The sequence below is a fragment of the Anolis sagrei genome, chromosome 1 (assembly GCF_037176765.1).
Source record: "Anolis sagrei isolate rAnoSag1 chromosome 1, rAnoSag1.mat, whole genome shotgun sequence".
Classification (NCBI taxonomy): Eukaryota; Metazoa; Chordata; class Lepidosauria; order Squamata; family Dactyloidae; genus Anolis; species Anolis sagrei.
Window position 1 is genome coordinate 64,573,160 of NC_090021.1, and position 17,747 is coordinate 64,590,906.

Genomic DNA, 17,747 nt, shown 5'->3' on the forward strand with positions numbered 1-17,747 from the left:
GCAACCCGAAAGACAGTTGCATCTGTCAAGTAGGAAATCTAGGTACCACCTATGTGTGGGGAGGCTAATTTAACAAAATTTACGAGGCCATTAAAAAAAATCATCAGCAAAAGCATGCAGGGAATGCTGAATACTTCATCAGTCGCAGATGACGGTGAAGCAATAGATCTCCTGGTGGCCAGAAAATTGGAATGTTAAATAGCCTTTGACTGTCTATGTGTTGTGTGTCTATGGCATTGAATGTTTGCCATGTATGTGTACATTGTAATCCGCCCTGAGTCCCCTGCGGGGTGAGAAGGGCGGAATATAAAAGCTATAAATAAAATAAAATAAATAGACGCGCCCTGTGATTCAACGAGAGGGGAACCCTGCAATACTGGGAAATATGAGGAATAAATCAGTTTCTGCGCCGAAAGCGAAACAGCAAAACTGAAAAAGGCACGAGACCCTTGGAGAAGGAGAGTCGCCCACACTGTGTCCCGTTATCTCTTCCTCGCCCATCAGAAACCGGAAATGTATATGTAGAACGCGGCTACCCTTTCTCTACATACAGCCTGGGAGGCAACGGGAGTTCGAAGGGGGCGTGGCCAGCAGGTGGTTCTCGAGGGCGAGAAAGGGAAGAGGGGCGGAGTCAAGATGGCGGCGGAGGAAGGCTATGGATGGTTGGTTAACTGGACCGGAAGTGAGGTGTTTTCCTCGACTGCTGGCTTCCGGTCTGGTGTTTCCTGACGGGGCGAGTGAAGGCAGAGACGGCGAAGCCAAGCCCTCGCGGGAGGAAAGGGGGGCGCCCTTCTCGGCGGCAATGGAGAAGCTCCGGCGGGTGCTGAGTGGGCAGGACGACGAGGAGCAGGGGCTGACGTCGCAGGTGAGGCAGGGAAGGGGCCTGCTTCCTCCGCCGCCTCCGGGTCTCCCCCGAGTCACATCTACGAGTATTTCATTGGTGCCTTTTTTGGCCTGCAAGATCACCAGAGTCGTGCCCATTACATCAGCTAAACATATAATTCAAAACAGGTTTCAAATCATTTCCCTGTGCCAGGTTTCGCTGAGGTTGCGGTTCTTCCCAGATTTTGGGCAACAAAGATCTTAACGACGTATTAACATTGGATTACGGTTCTTAGCAAGTTTATTTACCTGAAAGTTTGAGCCAACTTATGGTATGGTGTGTTTTTTAGTATAGTGCTTAGCATGATGATTTAACTTAAGTTTAACTTTAGTTCTGTGTTATATGTATTGGTATATTTATTCATCTTTATAATTCTTCCTCCTCCCTGAAGTTAACTGAAGTTGATTGTATAAAAATCAATAGAAAGAGAAAGCAAGGTCCCACCTACTCTGCCATTTAATTCAGTTTCATAATTCACTTCAACACTATTGAACTGCATTATATGGCAGTGTAGACTCAAATAATCTAGTTTAATAAAATAAATCCCATTGAAATTTAGGAGGCATTGCCTAAAGGAACCGCTGAAGATACCAGGCACAGATACAGGTGAAACGTTAGGCGAGAATGCTACAGGAACATGGCCATACAGCCCGAAAACTCGCAATCTATACTGCCATATACTGCAGTTTGAAATGGCATTATATACGGGCAATGTAGATTCATATAATGCAGTTCAGTGCCATTAAACTGTATTAAGTAAAGGTAAAAGGTTTCCCATTGACATTAAGTCTAGTTGTGCCCAACTCTGGGGGCATTGTCTGTAGGCACATCCAAGGTTATGTGGCCTACATGACTGTATGGAGCGTTGTTACCTTCCCACAGAAGGTACCTATTGATCTACTCACATTTTCATGTTTTTGAACTGCTAGGTTGGCAGAAGCTGGGGCTAACAGCAGGAGCTTACCTCGCTCCCCGAATTCAAACTGCCACTCTTTTGGTCAGCAAGCTCTCAGTGGTTTAACCTGTTGTGCCACCAGGAACTCCTAAACTGCATTATATGAGTCAATACTGTCTATATAGTGTAGCTTCAATCATTATATGCCAGTGTAGATGGGGCTGTACTCTCTATCCGTTAAAGTTGATTTTTACACTCCACTTTATCTGTAATGAGACCCAGTAAATTATCGCCTCTTTTTAATCAATAATAATTCTTATCAAGAGAAAAAGTGGGATGGCACATGGTAGTAACTATTTTGTCAAAGGAAGAAATTTTACTAAGGATGATAGCAAAGAAGGGAGTGTGGAATAGAGGTCTAAGTTACAGTTGGAGCCTGATATTGATTGTTTATTTTTCCACATTTCCATTAATTGTGGGAATTAAAGGTGACTAACAGCATATTGACAACAATACATATTAAAACTATGAAAAATGTTTAATATAAGTAAATATGGAAGTTATTTTTTTAATATTGTATTTCATAATTTCTAAGATGTGCCTTTTTCTCCATATAAACACCTCTAAAATTGGGGCCTGTATTAGAATCACATATACTTTTTAATTTATGTAAATAAAACTTTTTTCAGTTGGTGGTACTGAAATTAGTGTGCTGCATACAATCAATAGCATCTTAGAATGGAGGAAAATATGGTATTTTAAAGCAACTTATAATTTAAAAAATAAACATATGAACATTAAAAGTTATTATATTGATAACCTTTTCTTTTTTTGCTGCATATAAAAGAAAGAGGTTAGGTTTTCATTTTGTGCCAGGGTTTACATAATCTTTTTAACTTTTGAGAATCCATGCTTCCTATGGGTTTCTACGAGTGTAGTTCAGAACATGGATGTTCTGATATAAAGGTGAGCAATTTCTTTGCTTGGATTCGGATATACAGTGGAAGTGTAATTGTTTTCCTTCACCAGAGACTTTAGCAACCTTTGGTCCTTTGGGTGTTTTGGATTTCAACTCTTTAAAATCCCAGCCGGCTTATCAGCTGTTAGAAATTGTGGGAGCTGAAGTCCAAAATACCTGGAAGACCAAAGGTTGGGAACCACTGTGATTATAATGTTTGGGTTGCTGTATGGCCATGTTCCAGCAGCATATTCTCCTAATGTTAAGCCTGCCTGAAAAACTCACAGCAACCTAGTGAAAGACTTCAACAATAGAAGATTTAATTGAGGGGTTAAGTGCAACATATGAGGGATGATATAGAAAACATGAAGAACATGAAGTAGGGGCTTTCATACTTCACAATTCGGTGAAAGAACACATTGCTTTATAAAGGGTGGGCCAAAAGTCACAATGGCATCTGATGTTTTGATAACTTTTTAAAAAACAACATGGAAAAGGTTTTATGCATATTATAGTTTTATTTCTTATATTTTATTTCTGTATACTGTTTATGATGCTATAGTATTGTTAATAAATAACACAAATAAAGACATTACTAAATATTTCAAAAGGCTTTTCACTCCATGTTCTAGCTGAAGATTAAGATGTCTTTTAGGTTTTGTTTTCCTGTTTGGCTGTCCACAACAAGCACCTTTGCATTGGAGCTGGGGGGAAAGTTAGGGAGTGGCCCAAACTGGTTGGTGGAAGGTGACCAGGGCCAGCATGTCATGTGATCATTCCTGCCAGAAAATGGGCTTGGTCATGGTTATTTTTAAAAAAAAAAATGCATGGTTTTGTGTAATGTTTCTAGATATTTAAATAAGGCAAAACTCAGTTTTTCAAAATATGTGCTTTGAAATATGATTTCCTCTGTCTCACTTTGTATTAGTTTTGAATTGTTAATTTTTCCCTCCTTGCTATCCATAAAAGGATAAAGATTTGGATCAGGAAAGGTAAGATAGATTATCTAATATTTTGAAAGCTTTAATTATTCGTTCCTGTAAAAAGGCAAGATAATTCTAAGTTTGTCTTTAGTAATCGGGCTAATGTCCAGAACAATGTCTAGTTTTTTTATAAGAGTTGGAATAATTAAGGGTAGATACTGGCTAGAGCTGATACTACTACGGTATCTCCTTTCAGTATAGCATCCCTTAGCATGAAGAGGAAGACAAATGGATCTACACAGTTTTCACTTACTTGGGTTTGTCAGTGAACTAGTGATTAAAACACTGATGTATCTACTCTATACTATGTATCCAAAGTTTAAATATTGTATATTTTAATGCCTGTCTAAAATTGTATGTTCCTTAGATAAAATTTATAATATCTTAAACTGACATAAAATAATTAATTGCAGGGAAAACTGAGCTCAAGCATTATACACATGGCATGCCAGTTCCTACTTAGATGCAGGGTTGATGGGAAGGAAAAAGACTATAGGTCTTTTTCATTCCCCTTGGAATATAACTCCTGCCTCCAGGAAATGGCTCATTTTAAAACACGTGAAGAATCATTCATTGTGCCCATCTGACTGATCTTGTTTTTTGTGATTTCTGACTGTCCGAGTTTGCAACTTGCTCAAGGCTCAAAGCAAAGAAGAATGCTTGCTTTTCCAATAAAAATAAAATGTTTTGCCTAGTAAAGTTCCAACTTCTTAGCTGAACATATTTGTCACCCTTTTGAAAAGCAAAAACATCTATTTTAGAATGGGTGCAACATAAGTTGGTCTTTGCTTACATGTATTCACTGATGATATTCACTTCAAAATGGGTAGGTGGTCGTTCCTTGCCTCTGAGACCAGTGTAAAAAGTTTGCCTTCTGAAACAGTTGTGAACAGCTCTCAGTGGTTAGAAATGAGAGAGGGGAATGATCACTAAGCTGGATGGAGCAGAAAGATATTTATGTGGAGAGAGAGGTAGAGTATGTGTGTATATATGCATATGCTTGGGAACGCATATTTGTGGTTTCACTTATTCATACCTAGTGATTTTCTAGATCTTCTGGATAATCCTACTACTATTTTTATGTTTCCCCAGGAAGTTACCATAGACTTGTGTTGGAAGACCTAGCAATTCCTACAGAGAGTATTTCTCTAGGAATCTCTTGATCCTCCACCATAATTGTGTGGTATATAGGAAACCAGAAACGAGATAATGTATAGTCCGTTGTCCACATTTGCTGGGCTTAGGGGCATAGAACCCATATGAAAGTGAAAAATTGCTGGTTTTACATTGTATTTATTGTCTATTACCATTATATAAACTCAATAAATATATTTTTATTTGTTTATTTTACCCAAGAGGTCCTCCAGCATTACTCTGGTGAACTTCTGGAAGCTGAGCGTAGAATTGTAATGGAGAATCTAAAATGTTCATTAAGAGAACATTTTATTCAAATCTTTGAATAATCAAATCTGCAAAAAAGTCAAAACCACAAATATGGAGGGTCGGCTGTAATGACCTTCAGTTGCATCTGTAGTTTCACATAACCACAGTTTGGCCTGGTGTGTTTCTCTGTGGATACAGGGATATTATTTTACATATTCTTCCAGCCCCTGCCAGCATGTGATGTGCCTCAAGGACAGAATGCTTTCAGGTTGCTAATTAGAAAAATGTTAGGTGGAGATAACTTTGAAAACTAGTATAACTGAAGAGAAGGAACTGTAACAAAAGAGAAAACAATGTTACTAGATGTGAAGATTTCCTCTTAAATACTATGTGTGCTCTCACTATCAGCATCATTTAAATTACTATCTTGCATAGCTTCATTCCATTGTAATGAAATGAAAAAGCTTTCTCGTATTGGCACAATCTGGGCATGCTGTGTGTTCTCTGAAAACCATCTGGCTAGCAGAGATGACCTCCTTACTTGGAACTTTGTTTGAATCATTCTCAGATAAGAGGAATATGTTTGTATTGGGATTTACATTGACCACCATGATTCCGGCATTGGTAAAGTCTTGATAATTTATTCTTTTGATAAACTCTAATATCCTCTTCCTTCTTTTTTAATCCGAAGGTACTTGATTCGTCATCTCTTAGTTTTAGTACCCGGGTGAAATGGTTTGCCATCTGTTTTGCAAGTGGCATATTGTGTTCTATTCTTGTAAGTAAATAAATACAATTTTGAGCTTATGAAAAAGGTGTTTTGAATTTATATGTACCTGCTTTACCTTTCTGTTCATGGAACAATGTTGCACAGATTCGTGTTCCTCGGGTTAAAAAAAGTCTGCCTACTTGTTAATCAGAGAACGTGTTCATGGCATTCTACCATTCCAGAATGAAAATAAGACAGTGTATGTTTTAATGTTTCTTACGACAGAATCTCTCTGCCCCAGGCCAGCAGGGAGTGTTTTATGTGGGAAATAGACCATTCAAAAATGTTCTCCTCCTGGAGAGTGTGACCATGAATTGTGTATGACAGTGGTTGGTATGCAAATCGTTTTCACTTGAAAATATATCCGTTGCCTTTTCCATATATTACCTTACCTTGAAATACTAGAAATCAAGTCTATGAGGGTTAGTGAGGAAGTCTACATCAATAAATGCAAAGGAAGAACGCAGCAAAACTCAAGTCTATTGAACCTCATAGAGAAGGCTAAGAAATTAGCATGATAACTCTGTTGGATTCACCTTTACGAGTAGTTCCTCAAAATAGAAGATTTATTTGAGGACTGTAAATAATGCAATATTTATGAATATACCAAGGGAAAAAACTAATTCATCCAGGGCATTCTGAAGCTGAGAAAGATCTAGATGTCATGGGTGCAGTATTAGAGGAACATTAGGTCTTGATTAAAGTTGGGGCTTTTGTTCCCTCTATTGAAATAACTTACCTCTTGTTTTCCAATCTATATGAAACTTGTATACACCCTGACTGAACAATTCTCGTTTTCCATCAGTTATGTCTTGGCTTTAAAATATAACATAAGCTTTGACATTCAGTACCCAATTCTTATTTGTTCCTCATCTTGTCCTGGCATTGATTCCAGTTGGTTTTTGTTGAAACCTCACTGTGCTTGCTAATGACTAATCATAATTCATAATGTCCATGATATCTTTAGAGCCCAATATGGCTGAAGTCCAGGCTGTTGGGCTGATTGTACCTCCCTGTATAAGCCTGCCTGGACCCTGAGATTGATTAACTGTTTTTAATAGCTTCAACTGGATGTTTGAATTGTTTTGCCACATAAATAGTTTAATTCTATTGTAATGTTCAATTTTTATAAGATGCCATATTTTGTTGGACGTGAATAAAGGAAACCACCTGTATTGATCTCATGGATGTAGAGTTTTTGCCACTAAACTCTTAGAGGTTGCTTGTTAACTTTAGTATATCCAATTGCCAGTAAAGGGTAATAGAGCTGTGTGCTCAAAGTTTGCTGCTGTGTTGCTTTGATAAAAATGTTATTGTCTTCTACTAAGGCTTTTCTGCATAGGTTAAGTATGCAACTGCTTTACTTTGTGTAGGGGACAGCAATGCTGTGGCTCCCAGGTGGTGGTATGAAACTCTTTGCAGTATTCTACACATTAGGGAATATTTCTGCTTTATCCAGGTATGATTTTGTTTATTTTTAATGTTTTTAAATGGTTCATTTATTGTGTATCTGCAGTCATAAATATTAAGATACTATTTAAAGTGTGTAAATAATAAACACTTTAACTCTCTCTAAAATTAAAAATGGCTTGTGCAAGTGCTCTGAAAGTTCTAGAAGTGGAGGAGTGAGAAAATAGGTCTTATATTAAATAAGGCCCAGATAACTATAGCTTCCCATCCCATTTAGCTTATGCATTTAAATCTGTGTTCATGTGTATTGATCTTCAGATATGTTGGCCTCAGTTCTTATTACTGTCTTGGCTGCATATTGATAGTGGAAGTTGTAATCCACATACATGAAGGACATAAATTTGGGCAAGGCTATGTATGCATATTTTCAAAATCTAATTGTTTACTCCAGTAGCAACTTTTTGTTTCCCTCTGTTTCGCCTTGTCCCAGTAAAACATTTATACTAATAGATAGATGTCTATTTCTCTGGCAGTAATTTACTTGGACTAGTATCAGCACTGCAGACAGACACATGAAACGTTATAAAGCCATTTCATTGTCTCAAGGTAAAAGTTATATCAATTGACAATAGTATGCCCTTAGTTTGTTAACAATTTCCTTATCAAGATGAGCCTTTCATGATTTTTCTGGTAACTAATGTGTATGCATACAGTTTCAGTAATTTAAATTGTTGATAATTATAATGAAGTTCCACTAAGAATTGGTACAAGACATATCCTTTATAAAATGTTGTGTTTCATTGGGATTTAGTATCCCTGAATATTCTTGCCCAGCATGAACAATTTCTATTGTCATTATTCTGTCTGGAAGAATGGGATGCTTAAATTATTTTCACATTTTTGTTACTCCAAAAAAAAGTTCTTCTTTTGTCCTTCTTAGTTTTCATTTGTAATTTCATGCAATCATGAGATAGGAAAAGATGGAATAGTGCAACGACAAATCTGAATGGCCACAGACTACTATATTGGATTACGTGATTTTAAATAATTGGTTTAAGGTTTTATTATGTTTTGATGATTGTTTTAATGATTATGTTTTTTTTTATTATATGGTGGGTTTTTTGCATCTAATTGTTGCCTATATATGTAAGCCGCCTTGAGTCCCCTAAGGGGTTGAGAAAGGCTGGGTATAAATACAGTAAATAAATAAATAACTTCATTTTCCGCTCCCTGATCATAGCTGTCCTTTAAGCAATATGAAGATGTGCAAACACAAGTTACTTCTGGACAATTAATAATACACATAGTCATTCTTTCCTTTGCTCCAATGCAGTACTTGCTTCTTGATGGGTCCTGTGAAACAGCTGAAAAAGATGTTTGAGCCAACAAGATTAATTGTGACAATTGTCATGCTGGTAAGTGAAATCTCCTTCACTCCCTGAAAGCAAGAAAACATAACATCCCTAAGAATATACTAACAAGGTTAGTACTAGGAATTGATAGGAATTCATATTAGAGTGTGATGTCATAATTGACTGAGAAGATGTTTGAAATAAGAAAGGCAAAAAACAATATCCTTATTCTGTAGAATCAGTTGGTTTACAGTTTGAAGTGGAACCTTGGTATGTTGTATAACACCATGAAAGACTGGGGGGGGGGGGGGTAAACTATCAAATATATTTGCTGTGAGCAGAATAAATCATCCAGACTTGATAACTTATGTAGTAAAAGTACTTAATGTTTTTGATATTGAAATTTTCCTTTCATGAGATCTAATAGGGATATATAGGGGTGTGCATATGTATTAATCTAGAACGCTATTAAACAACAATGCATCCTCGAAAATAAAAGAAATGTGTTTGATTTTGCACATGGCATTTTTCTGAAGTAACATTGGATCTGTATCTGAAATAAATGCCAATTTGACATATCTTTTTCCTCTTCAGCTCTCTTTTATACTCACCTTATGTGCTGTGTTCTGGGTAAGTAGCATTAACATTTTGTGTTTCATATTAGACGCTGTGGCAGTAAAATTTGTTTGTCTAATATCTAATTGTAATCTTGCCATTCTAGGATTCAGTGTTACACAAATCAAGATCCTTCTCTGATTTTTTTAAATTGCAATCTCTTAAAGCTATGGGTTTTTTATCCTTTGTGTTTAAACAAAGTGAAAATAGATATATGTGCCTTAACATAGTGTTAAAAAAATCCTTTACTCTTCTGTTTAAAAGACCTGCATCTAGAAGTAAGCATCATGAGCTTTCCTTAACCAAGAACACTTAGTTCTCGTATCCCATCTAAATCTATGTTAAACAAGCTGTGACTCCTAGAATTCCATAGCATTAAGACCAATGTGATTAAAGTGATGTTGGACAGCATTAATTCTACAATGTAGATGCACATGTAATCTATAGAATATTTAGGTTTACACTCTAGAGCAGGCATGGGAAAACTTCAGCCCTCCAGATGTTTTGGAGTGTTAGGAATTGTGGGTATTGAAGTCCAAAACACCCTGAGGGCCGAAGTTTGCCCGTGCTTGCACTTGAAGCAACAGGCTCAACTCTAATAAACCAACTTCATGAGTTCATATCATTAAATCTTTTTTTAGAAATTAGTTGAGCCTGTGCAGTATGCTTCAGTTTTCAGTACACAGTTTTGTGTTATGGTGGCATGAAATTCAATGCCCTTTCCTGGAAAAAGGCAGCAGTGTTGGTTCTCATCCAAACAAAGATTATCAAAGTTACTGCTATGGAGTTATTAATTACACATGTTAATGCCAACCAAATTCAACATATTTTTTTTTGTTTTTTCTCATGTTCCTTAGTGGCATAAGAGAGGGCTAGCCCTGCTTTTCTGCATTATGCAATTCTTGGCAATGACCTGGTAAGAGTTTAAAACATTTTATCATTTCTTAACATAACACAAAGTTCTTTTGTGGAAGTAGTTAGGGTAGATGGCATTGCAAGTCATGTCAATTGGAGTGAGATGCTATTGCCATCATGATTGCACTGTGGTCTTTTGAAAATGTATTGCTTCCATTTATGACAAGGGACACAAAAAGGTCCTCTAACATTTTGTTGTCTTTGATCCTGAGTGCTACTAAATAATAATTGCATATATGTGTGAGAAAATAATAAGAAAGAACTCCTACCTCCTAATACCACTTTTTTCACCACTTTTTCTTTACTGTATATCCATTGAGAGGAGGGTATTAGTTTAATTCTAGAATATCTTCAAGGTGGGATTATGGAAGGCTCAAAAGACTTAGTCAATCTGTTCTGCAAAATATGCTCTGGAACATTTTATAGCAGTGCTACTTAAGGTGGCCCTTCGTGAAGCAGAGCTGTTGGTTGTTTTGCCATGGCAAGTTTCCAGAAAAGAAAGGCACTGTTGTAGTCAGTGGGCATAAATATACAGATGGTCTTTGTCATGTTGGGGAACAAACCTGCCATTCCCACACATGTCCGATAGCTTTAAAGCAGTATCTGTTGCATATATTGGCTGTATCATTGCAGAAAAACAGCCCCTGAATGTAGATCTGAAAATTATTGGTACCTGTTTTATTCAAAAAGTAACTCTTTTAATGATACTTTGTGAAAAGTAGAGATACTGAGTAATTCAAAATTTGTTGTGTTATTTTATTACAAACCAACCATACTATCACAGTATCCCTTTTCAAATCAAAGGTTGGAAAAGAAAAATCAGAAATACTGCCCTGAATCCACTTAATTTTGATAAGAAATAAACATTTTGAGATAACCCTGGCCCTGCTTCTTTTTTTCTATTTCACCCAATGATAGTTGGTCAAGTGTTAAGATTTATGCAATTCTATTTTTTACAAGTGTCCACAACTTCCATTTAACTCAAAGAGAACCTCTGACCTGTGGCCTAATCTGGTCTGCAGTGGGGCTGATATGCCCTATCAATGCTCCAGAGTTCAGTCCTCCCCATTACGAATCTCATCTTCCACTTTAGGGGATGAACATGAGGGCCCTTCCACACAGCCATAAAACCCAGAACATCATGGCAGAAAATCCCACATATCTGCTTTGAACTGGTATATCTGAGTCCACACTGCCACATATTCAAGTTCAAAGCAGATAATCTAGGATTTTATTCAGCTCTGTGAAAGGGGCCTTGGATTGAGGATCCCCACAGTTGCTTCCCGGTCTCATATAGGATTAGTATTCCACTCCCATCTGAACTCCTGTTCTCAATATGAGACCGGAGGTAAGAAGCATTCTGTAAGCATGTGTCAAATGAGGCACACTACCAACATACTTCACTCATTTGTTGGTTGTACCAACAAGAAAAAAAGTTGAGGTCATAATATGCAGCAATTGTAAAAAAAAAATAAAAATAAAAGCAAACTCTTTGATAGAAAACATATTTAAACTAATACTACCAATTCTATTATGTCTTCCTACACATCTCTGTTGTAGATGGATTTAGAATATTTTATTTGTTCTGGCTGCTTTTTCTCACAAAATTGGAATTGGAAACAGTTTAGGGAGGAAAAGCATCTTCAGTTGTCCGAGTTAATGCCAAACAAACAATGTCTACACCTTTTAGAGGAAACTGGACAGTAGGCTGATAAGATAGGAGATGGAATAAATAAAACTTGTTTATAATAGCAGAATTTGAGATGGTCCAAAGAAGCTGGCAATAGGCACACAGTCAATGCTACATCACACAATAGGTAATACATGGGATTTGCTGCAATCAATCATGGTATTATCCATTCATTTAGAAGACAGGAAAAAAGGGAAGTAAAGAAAACAGACTATATTATGTTCACATGTGAGACTGGGGATATTCATTGTTGAGAGACTGCCACTGAATACATTGCTGAAGGCCACTTCTGGGAGAGTATAGCCATGTTCTAGAAGCTTTCTCTCCTGCTTCTAGAACATGGCCATACAGCCCGGAAAAGCTACAATAATCCAGTGATTCCAGCCATAAAAGCCTTCAACAATACACTTTTGGGAGAGGTTATCCTTCAAGTTCTGCTTATCAGCTTCCCAGAAACCATCGAGAAGGAGCAGTTATCTGGCAGAGCAATATTTGCATATTGATTTTCCTTGGATTAAGTTACTTTTTATGAAGTTTATAAATCAATAAAATGTATTATTTTCTCTGGCTGTGTTTGTGTGTGTTTGGTATTTGCATTATGCTAGCCTATGTGCCTTTATGGGGGAGATCAAGTAATGTGTTTGCAACAAAATCTGAAATGGAGACCAGATCAGAAACTCTTGGCCGGACATCAAGTTCTTTTAAAAGCCCTTTCATCCTGAAATGTACAATCTGAATAGTTAATCTTAAAGAGTTGTTGCACATGATGACTTCCTTGAAGGTTGACTGAAACAGGATAAGTGACCTAGAATGTTACATTTTCCTCCTTCTCTTTCAGGTACAGTCTGTCATATATTCCTTATGCAAGGTGAGTCACTACAATTGTGGTTTCTTTTCTCTTAAAAAAAAAGATTCCTTTGCAGAAAGGTTCTTTAGGTAGGTGTGTGCGTGTGTGCTTTAAAACATGGTGTGTTCCTGTTGCTACCAAATCTTAAACTGGACCTAAACATTCACCACAATCAATTCACTCCTGAAGAGGCTATAAATGAATGGAGGGTCCCCCTTTTTGAGCCTTTTTGTTACAGGAGGAATGTCCCATCTCCCTGACAGCCTTAATTCTGCCTTTTCTGCCAGAAAAGAAATTGAGCCAATGTACTTAGTAGAAAGTAAAGGAAGATATAGCCCTACAGTATCATCGTTGGCCTCATCTACACTGCCATATAAAATCCTGATCATCTGCTTTGGACTGGATTGTAAGCGTAGACCCATATAATCCAGTTCAAAGCCAATAATGTGGATTATCTGCTTTGATAATCTGGATTGTGTGGCTGTGTAGAAGGAGCCTATGTGAAGTTGGGAATTGGTGTGGAACATCTGATTCTCTCCAACTCCATTTGGGATTAGCCACCTGCCCATCTTCTGTAGTACCTTTCTTAAATCACAGGGTGCCATTTTGAAACTTTAACAAGATATATTACTGTTTGTAAATGCCAGTGCACAGAGTGCTGCCAGACTATGTGTTTTTTTTTAAGCAGGCATGAGCAAACATCAGTCCTCCAGATGTTTTGGACTTTAACCCCGAGAAATCTCAGCCATCCTGGTGGCTGTTAGGAATTGTGGGAGTTGAAGACCAAAATACCCTGAGGACTGAAGTTTGCCCATGCCTGTTTTAAAGTGTAGTTAGTTGCAAGCAAAAGTTAGATTTGCCTAATGAATGCATAGCACTTCCCCATAATATTTCTCTAGCAATCCTTAATATGTGTAAGAGGTCAGAGAAGTAACATTTATTTGTACGGACCAGTAAGTTGCTGCTTTTTAATTTCTTTGAATACCATACTTGGTACAGTTTAAATATCCCTTATCCAAAAATGCTTGGAATTTGGATAAGGGAGACCAGAAGTGTTTTGGATGTCAGATTTTGGAGTACTTATGTTTACATATATGTACATAATGAGATATCTTGGAGGTGGGATCCAAGTATATAAACAAAAAAATCATGTATGCTTCATATACACTCTACACATATAACCTCAAAGTAATTTTATATATATTTTTAATCCGTGGATCCAAAAATTGTGAACTATCAGAAAGCAAAGGTGTCATTATCTCAACCATCTTATGTGGATAATTTTTTATTTCAAGATATTTTGGAATTCTGAGTAAGGGATGCTCAACTTATAGTGGATCCTATAAAATTTAGTAAGTCTTATTACCAAGAGGGTGTTCTGAAGATTGTGGCCTTGGAAACAGCCACTTTTTTGTGAGCAGACACTTACTGAAAAATATGTTGAAGGTAAACCAATTCCAGTATCAATGTCTGAGATCTCAGAATTCTTGCAAATTGGAACCAGATGTGATTTTTACAAACATTGTTTAGTGTAAAAATAAGTTTTAGAATAATAACTGAGGCTAATAAAACATTTGCACATTAGGAAATGGCATAAAAGCTCATGGTGAAGTGATGTATTTATTTTTCTTTTAAAGGGATGCTGTGATGAAATGCTTCACATCCTGCCTAAGTTAGAGGGAACAAAGAGAAACTTTTCAATGATATTAGAAGCCAATTTTATTTCTCCAAGTTTACTCTTTTGTGTCAGATCCCAAAATGGTGAAAAATTTTCTTTTACAATTGGGGATTAAATTATGCTAGCAGAATATATATATTTTCAAAACTGCCCACAACACCTGCATAAATCATTTATTTTCCTCTCAAAATGGTCTCAAAAGTGCTAGATCAGATTCTGCTAACATAATTTACTCTCAAAAGTAGCATTTGGACTCCAGGTAAAATGTATGTAAATAATTTTGTCTTGGTTTTGCTATTTATCTTTCCTGTTAATGCATTATTTGTTATATGCTTCCCAAAGATCTTTAACATTGTAAAATTACATATTTTACTAAATATATAGCTATGGAGCTCTCTGAAATACTTAAACTGGTATGCTATGGAAAGGATGGAAACATGTAAGATGTCTCGTAATAAACACGTGAACTTTTCTTTTGTTAAACTTTATAAATACCAACTTTGTATATTGTGATACTTTAAAAATACTTGAATAAAAGTGCTTATGAATAATATATTAAATCAGTGATTACAGAAAAAAATAAAATTATTTTAAAATGCCATAGATGTACTCCTTTAGTTTGTGAAGTCAACACAGAGTAGAGCATTTCCATTTTTAAAGCGATATCTCAGCTTACAGGTAATTCCACACCAAACCCCATCTGGATTCTAACTTTCTGCTCTTGGGTTCATATACTCTTCTTGCATGTTTAGCTTAGCTGCATGTTTCTGGTAGCAACCATGGTCTGTCAATGTGCAAACATGGAGTTAAAAACCTCACATACTTATGTTAGTTATACCAACAAAGGGCACATCTACACTGTAGAATTAATGCCACTGGACACCACCTTTGATGGCCATGGTTCTGTTGTGGAATCCTGGGAGTTGCAGTTTGGTGAGACACCAGTGCTCTTTGGTAGAGAAGGTTACCGACCTTGTAATACTAGAGCTTCTATGATTCTGTAGCATTGAGCCATGGTGGAGTCATGCTGATGATTCAAAAAATAGCACCTGTTTTCCCCTATCAATTCTAGTTTGTGAGACATGGAAAATAAGCTTGTGCAATCCAGGTAAACTTTGATCCATTTCATGTCCCTGCTTTTGGTGGGGGCCTCAATTCATTTTTTGGGACGGCAGATATCTGATATCAGATTTCACTCTGGGGTACCAAAAGATCAGTTTTCTATCGGCCAATTATTTGGGGGGGGGGGATTCCCAGGCTCTTCTTCCATTCATGTTAGGCATTTAGGCTCTTTCTACTCTAGAGGAGAGGCCCTGCAGGCAGGTGTGCACAATTTCTCTCCTGGGCCTGCATGCCACATGCACTCTTTCCAAGGCATTTAAAGGAAGCAAGTTCTTAAAGCTATTTCTTACTCTAGAGGAAAGGCGCTGTAAGCAGGCACACACACTTTAAGGAGGCTTCAAGTTCTTACCTTTCTATTCTTCAGGAGAGGCACTCGATTGCAGGCAGGTGTGCACTTTAAGGAGGCTTCTTGTTCTTAAAGCTGTTTTTGTACTCTAGAGGAGAGGTGTTTGGTTGCAGGCAGGCGTGCGTGCTTTAAGGAGGATTCTTACCCCTGTTTCTACTCTAGAGGAAAGGTGCTCGGCTGCAGGCAGGCACATGCACTTTAAGGAGGCTTCTTATTCCTAAAGCTGTCTACTCTAGAGGAGAGGTGCTGCCTGCAGGCACACACACTTTCTCTCCCGGGCCTGCGCCACACCAGCAGCCACACACTCTTTACAAGGCATTTTAAGGAGGCTTCCCTTCGGGGTGAGAAGGACGGCATATAAATGTAGTCAAATAAAATAAGGTAAGGAAGAGTTATGACCTGCTGGGAGAGGAGAGGTAACTGGTAATAGTTTTCAGGGAATTAGGGCTTTCTTTTTGTTTGCTGGGAGATTAATAAAAAAGATTAACCTGTGATGCCAAAAAGCAGATGAGAGCTGAGATTGGCTCCCACCTGCTTTCATTGCTGGTCAGTTTTCATTACTGTTATGGGCTCCTGAAGTACCGAAGGAAACAGAGGAAACGAATTCAGCGCACAAGTCTGAATGCCATATATCTGTCTTCACTCTGCTTGCCCGTAAAAAGTTAAGACATTTTAACAGTGTTTAAATTAAAACCTTTTAAACATGAATGAAACATTAAATGTTAAAAGAAAAATGTACCACATGAAAATCTTACTTATTTCAAAAGCACAGATCGATGATACAAACCTTCCATTATAAATTCAAGCATATCCAAGAAACGAGCTGATGCGGCCTTTGCAATGCAATTTTTGGATTCAGCCCCTAAGTCACAGGATTCTGCCCTGGATCCAGTGTTGTTCAACATTTGTCTAAATGGAATAAAGAAGCATCTTTATCAAATGTGTAGTTGATACCAAATTAGGAAGGGTAGCTATGGACAAGATCAGAATTCAAAATGACCTAAAGAGTCTGGACAGCTGTGCCAAAACTATCAAGAAGGACAAAGAAGCTGGAATGTGTCCAAGGGAGAATGACCAAGATGATAAAAAGTCCAGAAACAACTTATATGAGGAATGTTTTGGAGAACTGGGAATGTTTAACTTGGAGAAGTAACTATTGAGAGGTGATATGATCGTCAGTATTTAAGTACCTGAAGGGATGTCTTGTGGAAGAACTAGGTTTGTTTTCTGCTGTTCTGGGAGATTCCAACAAGAACAAATAGATTCAAATTAGACAAGAGAAAACCTTTCCTAAATGTTAGGAAGAACTTCCTGAGTATAAGAAGTGTTTGACATCAGAACAGACCTTCTCAGAGAGTGGTGGTCTTTGGCAGTCTTTAAACCAGGGATCCCCAAACCTTTAAGAAAATGACCAGTTCACAGTCCCTCAGACTGCTGGAAGGCTGGACTATAGTTTGACAGAACAGTGCAATATTTAAAATGAAGAACAATGTTAACCAACCTAAACTTACCCATATTTCAATGGGAAGTCTGGGGCTGCTTTTGAGTGATGAGATGGTCAAGTTAATTAGGACTGTTGTTATTGTGGGCCTTCAAGACGTTTCAATCTTAAGGCAACCCTATGTCAAGTTTAGGGCAGAGGGCAGGTCAATGACCTTCCAGGGCTGCATCTGGCCCATGGGGCTTAGTTTGGGGATCTCTGCTTTAAACAGAGGCTGAATATCCATCTCTCAGTAGCAAGGTAGGGAATGGGAGTAGATAGTTCTTACAGTGCCTTCTAGCTCTGTGGTGGTCTGGCTTTATCTATATTAGCAGTGTCTGGCCTGACTTACTCCAGGAATGTTTTCATAATAATAATGGATTGCTGTAAGTTTTTCTGGGCTGTATGGCTGTGCTTCAGA

At 37.5% G+C, this 17,747-nt stretch overlaps 1 protein-coding gene across 1 annotated transcript; it reads left to right on the top strand.

Annotated features, from left to right (window-relative positions):
- The first annotated feature begins 683 nt into the window (after positions 1-683).
- SFT2D1 (SFT2 domain containing 1) lies at positions 684-14,979 on the top strand. The gene is made up of 8 exons (XM_060753714.2): positions 684-865; positions 5,794-5,880; positions 7,245-7,330; positions 8,615-8,696; positions 9,228-9,263; positions 10,106-10,164; positions 12,692-12,721; positions 14,338-14,979. Exons 1-8 carry the CDS (start codon positions 803-805, stop codon positions 14,375-14,377), a joined length of 483 nt encoding a protein of 160 aa, XP_060609697.1. The 5' UTR covers positions 684-802; the 3' UTR covers positions 14,378-14,979.
- The last annotated feature ends 2,768 nt before the right edge of the window (positions 14,980-17,747 follow it).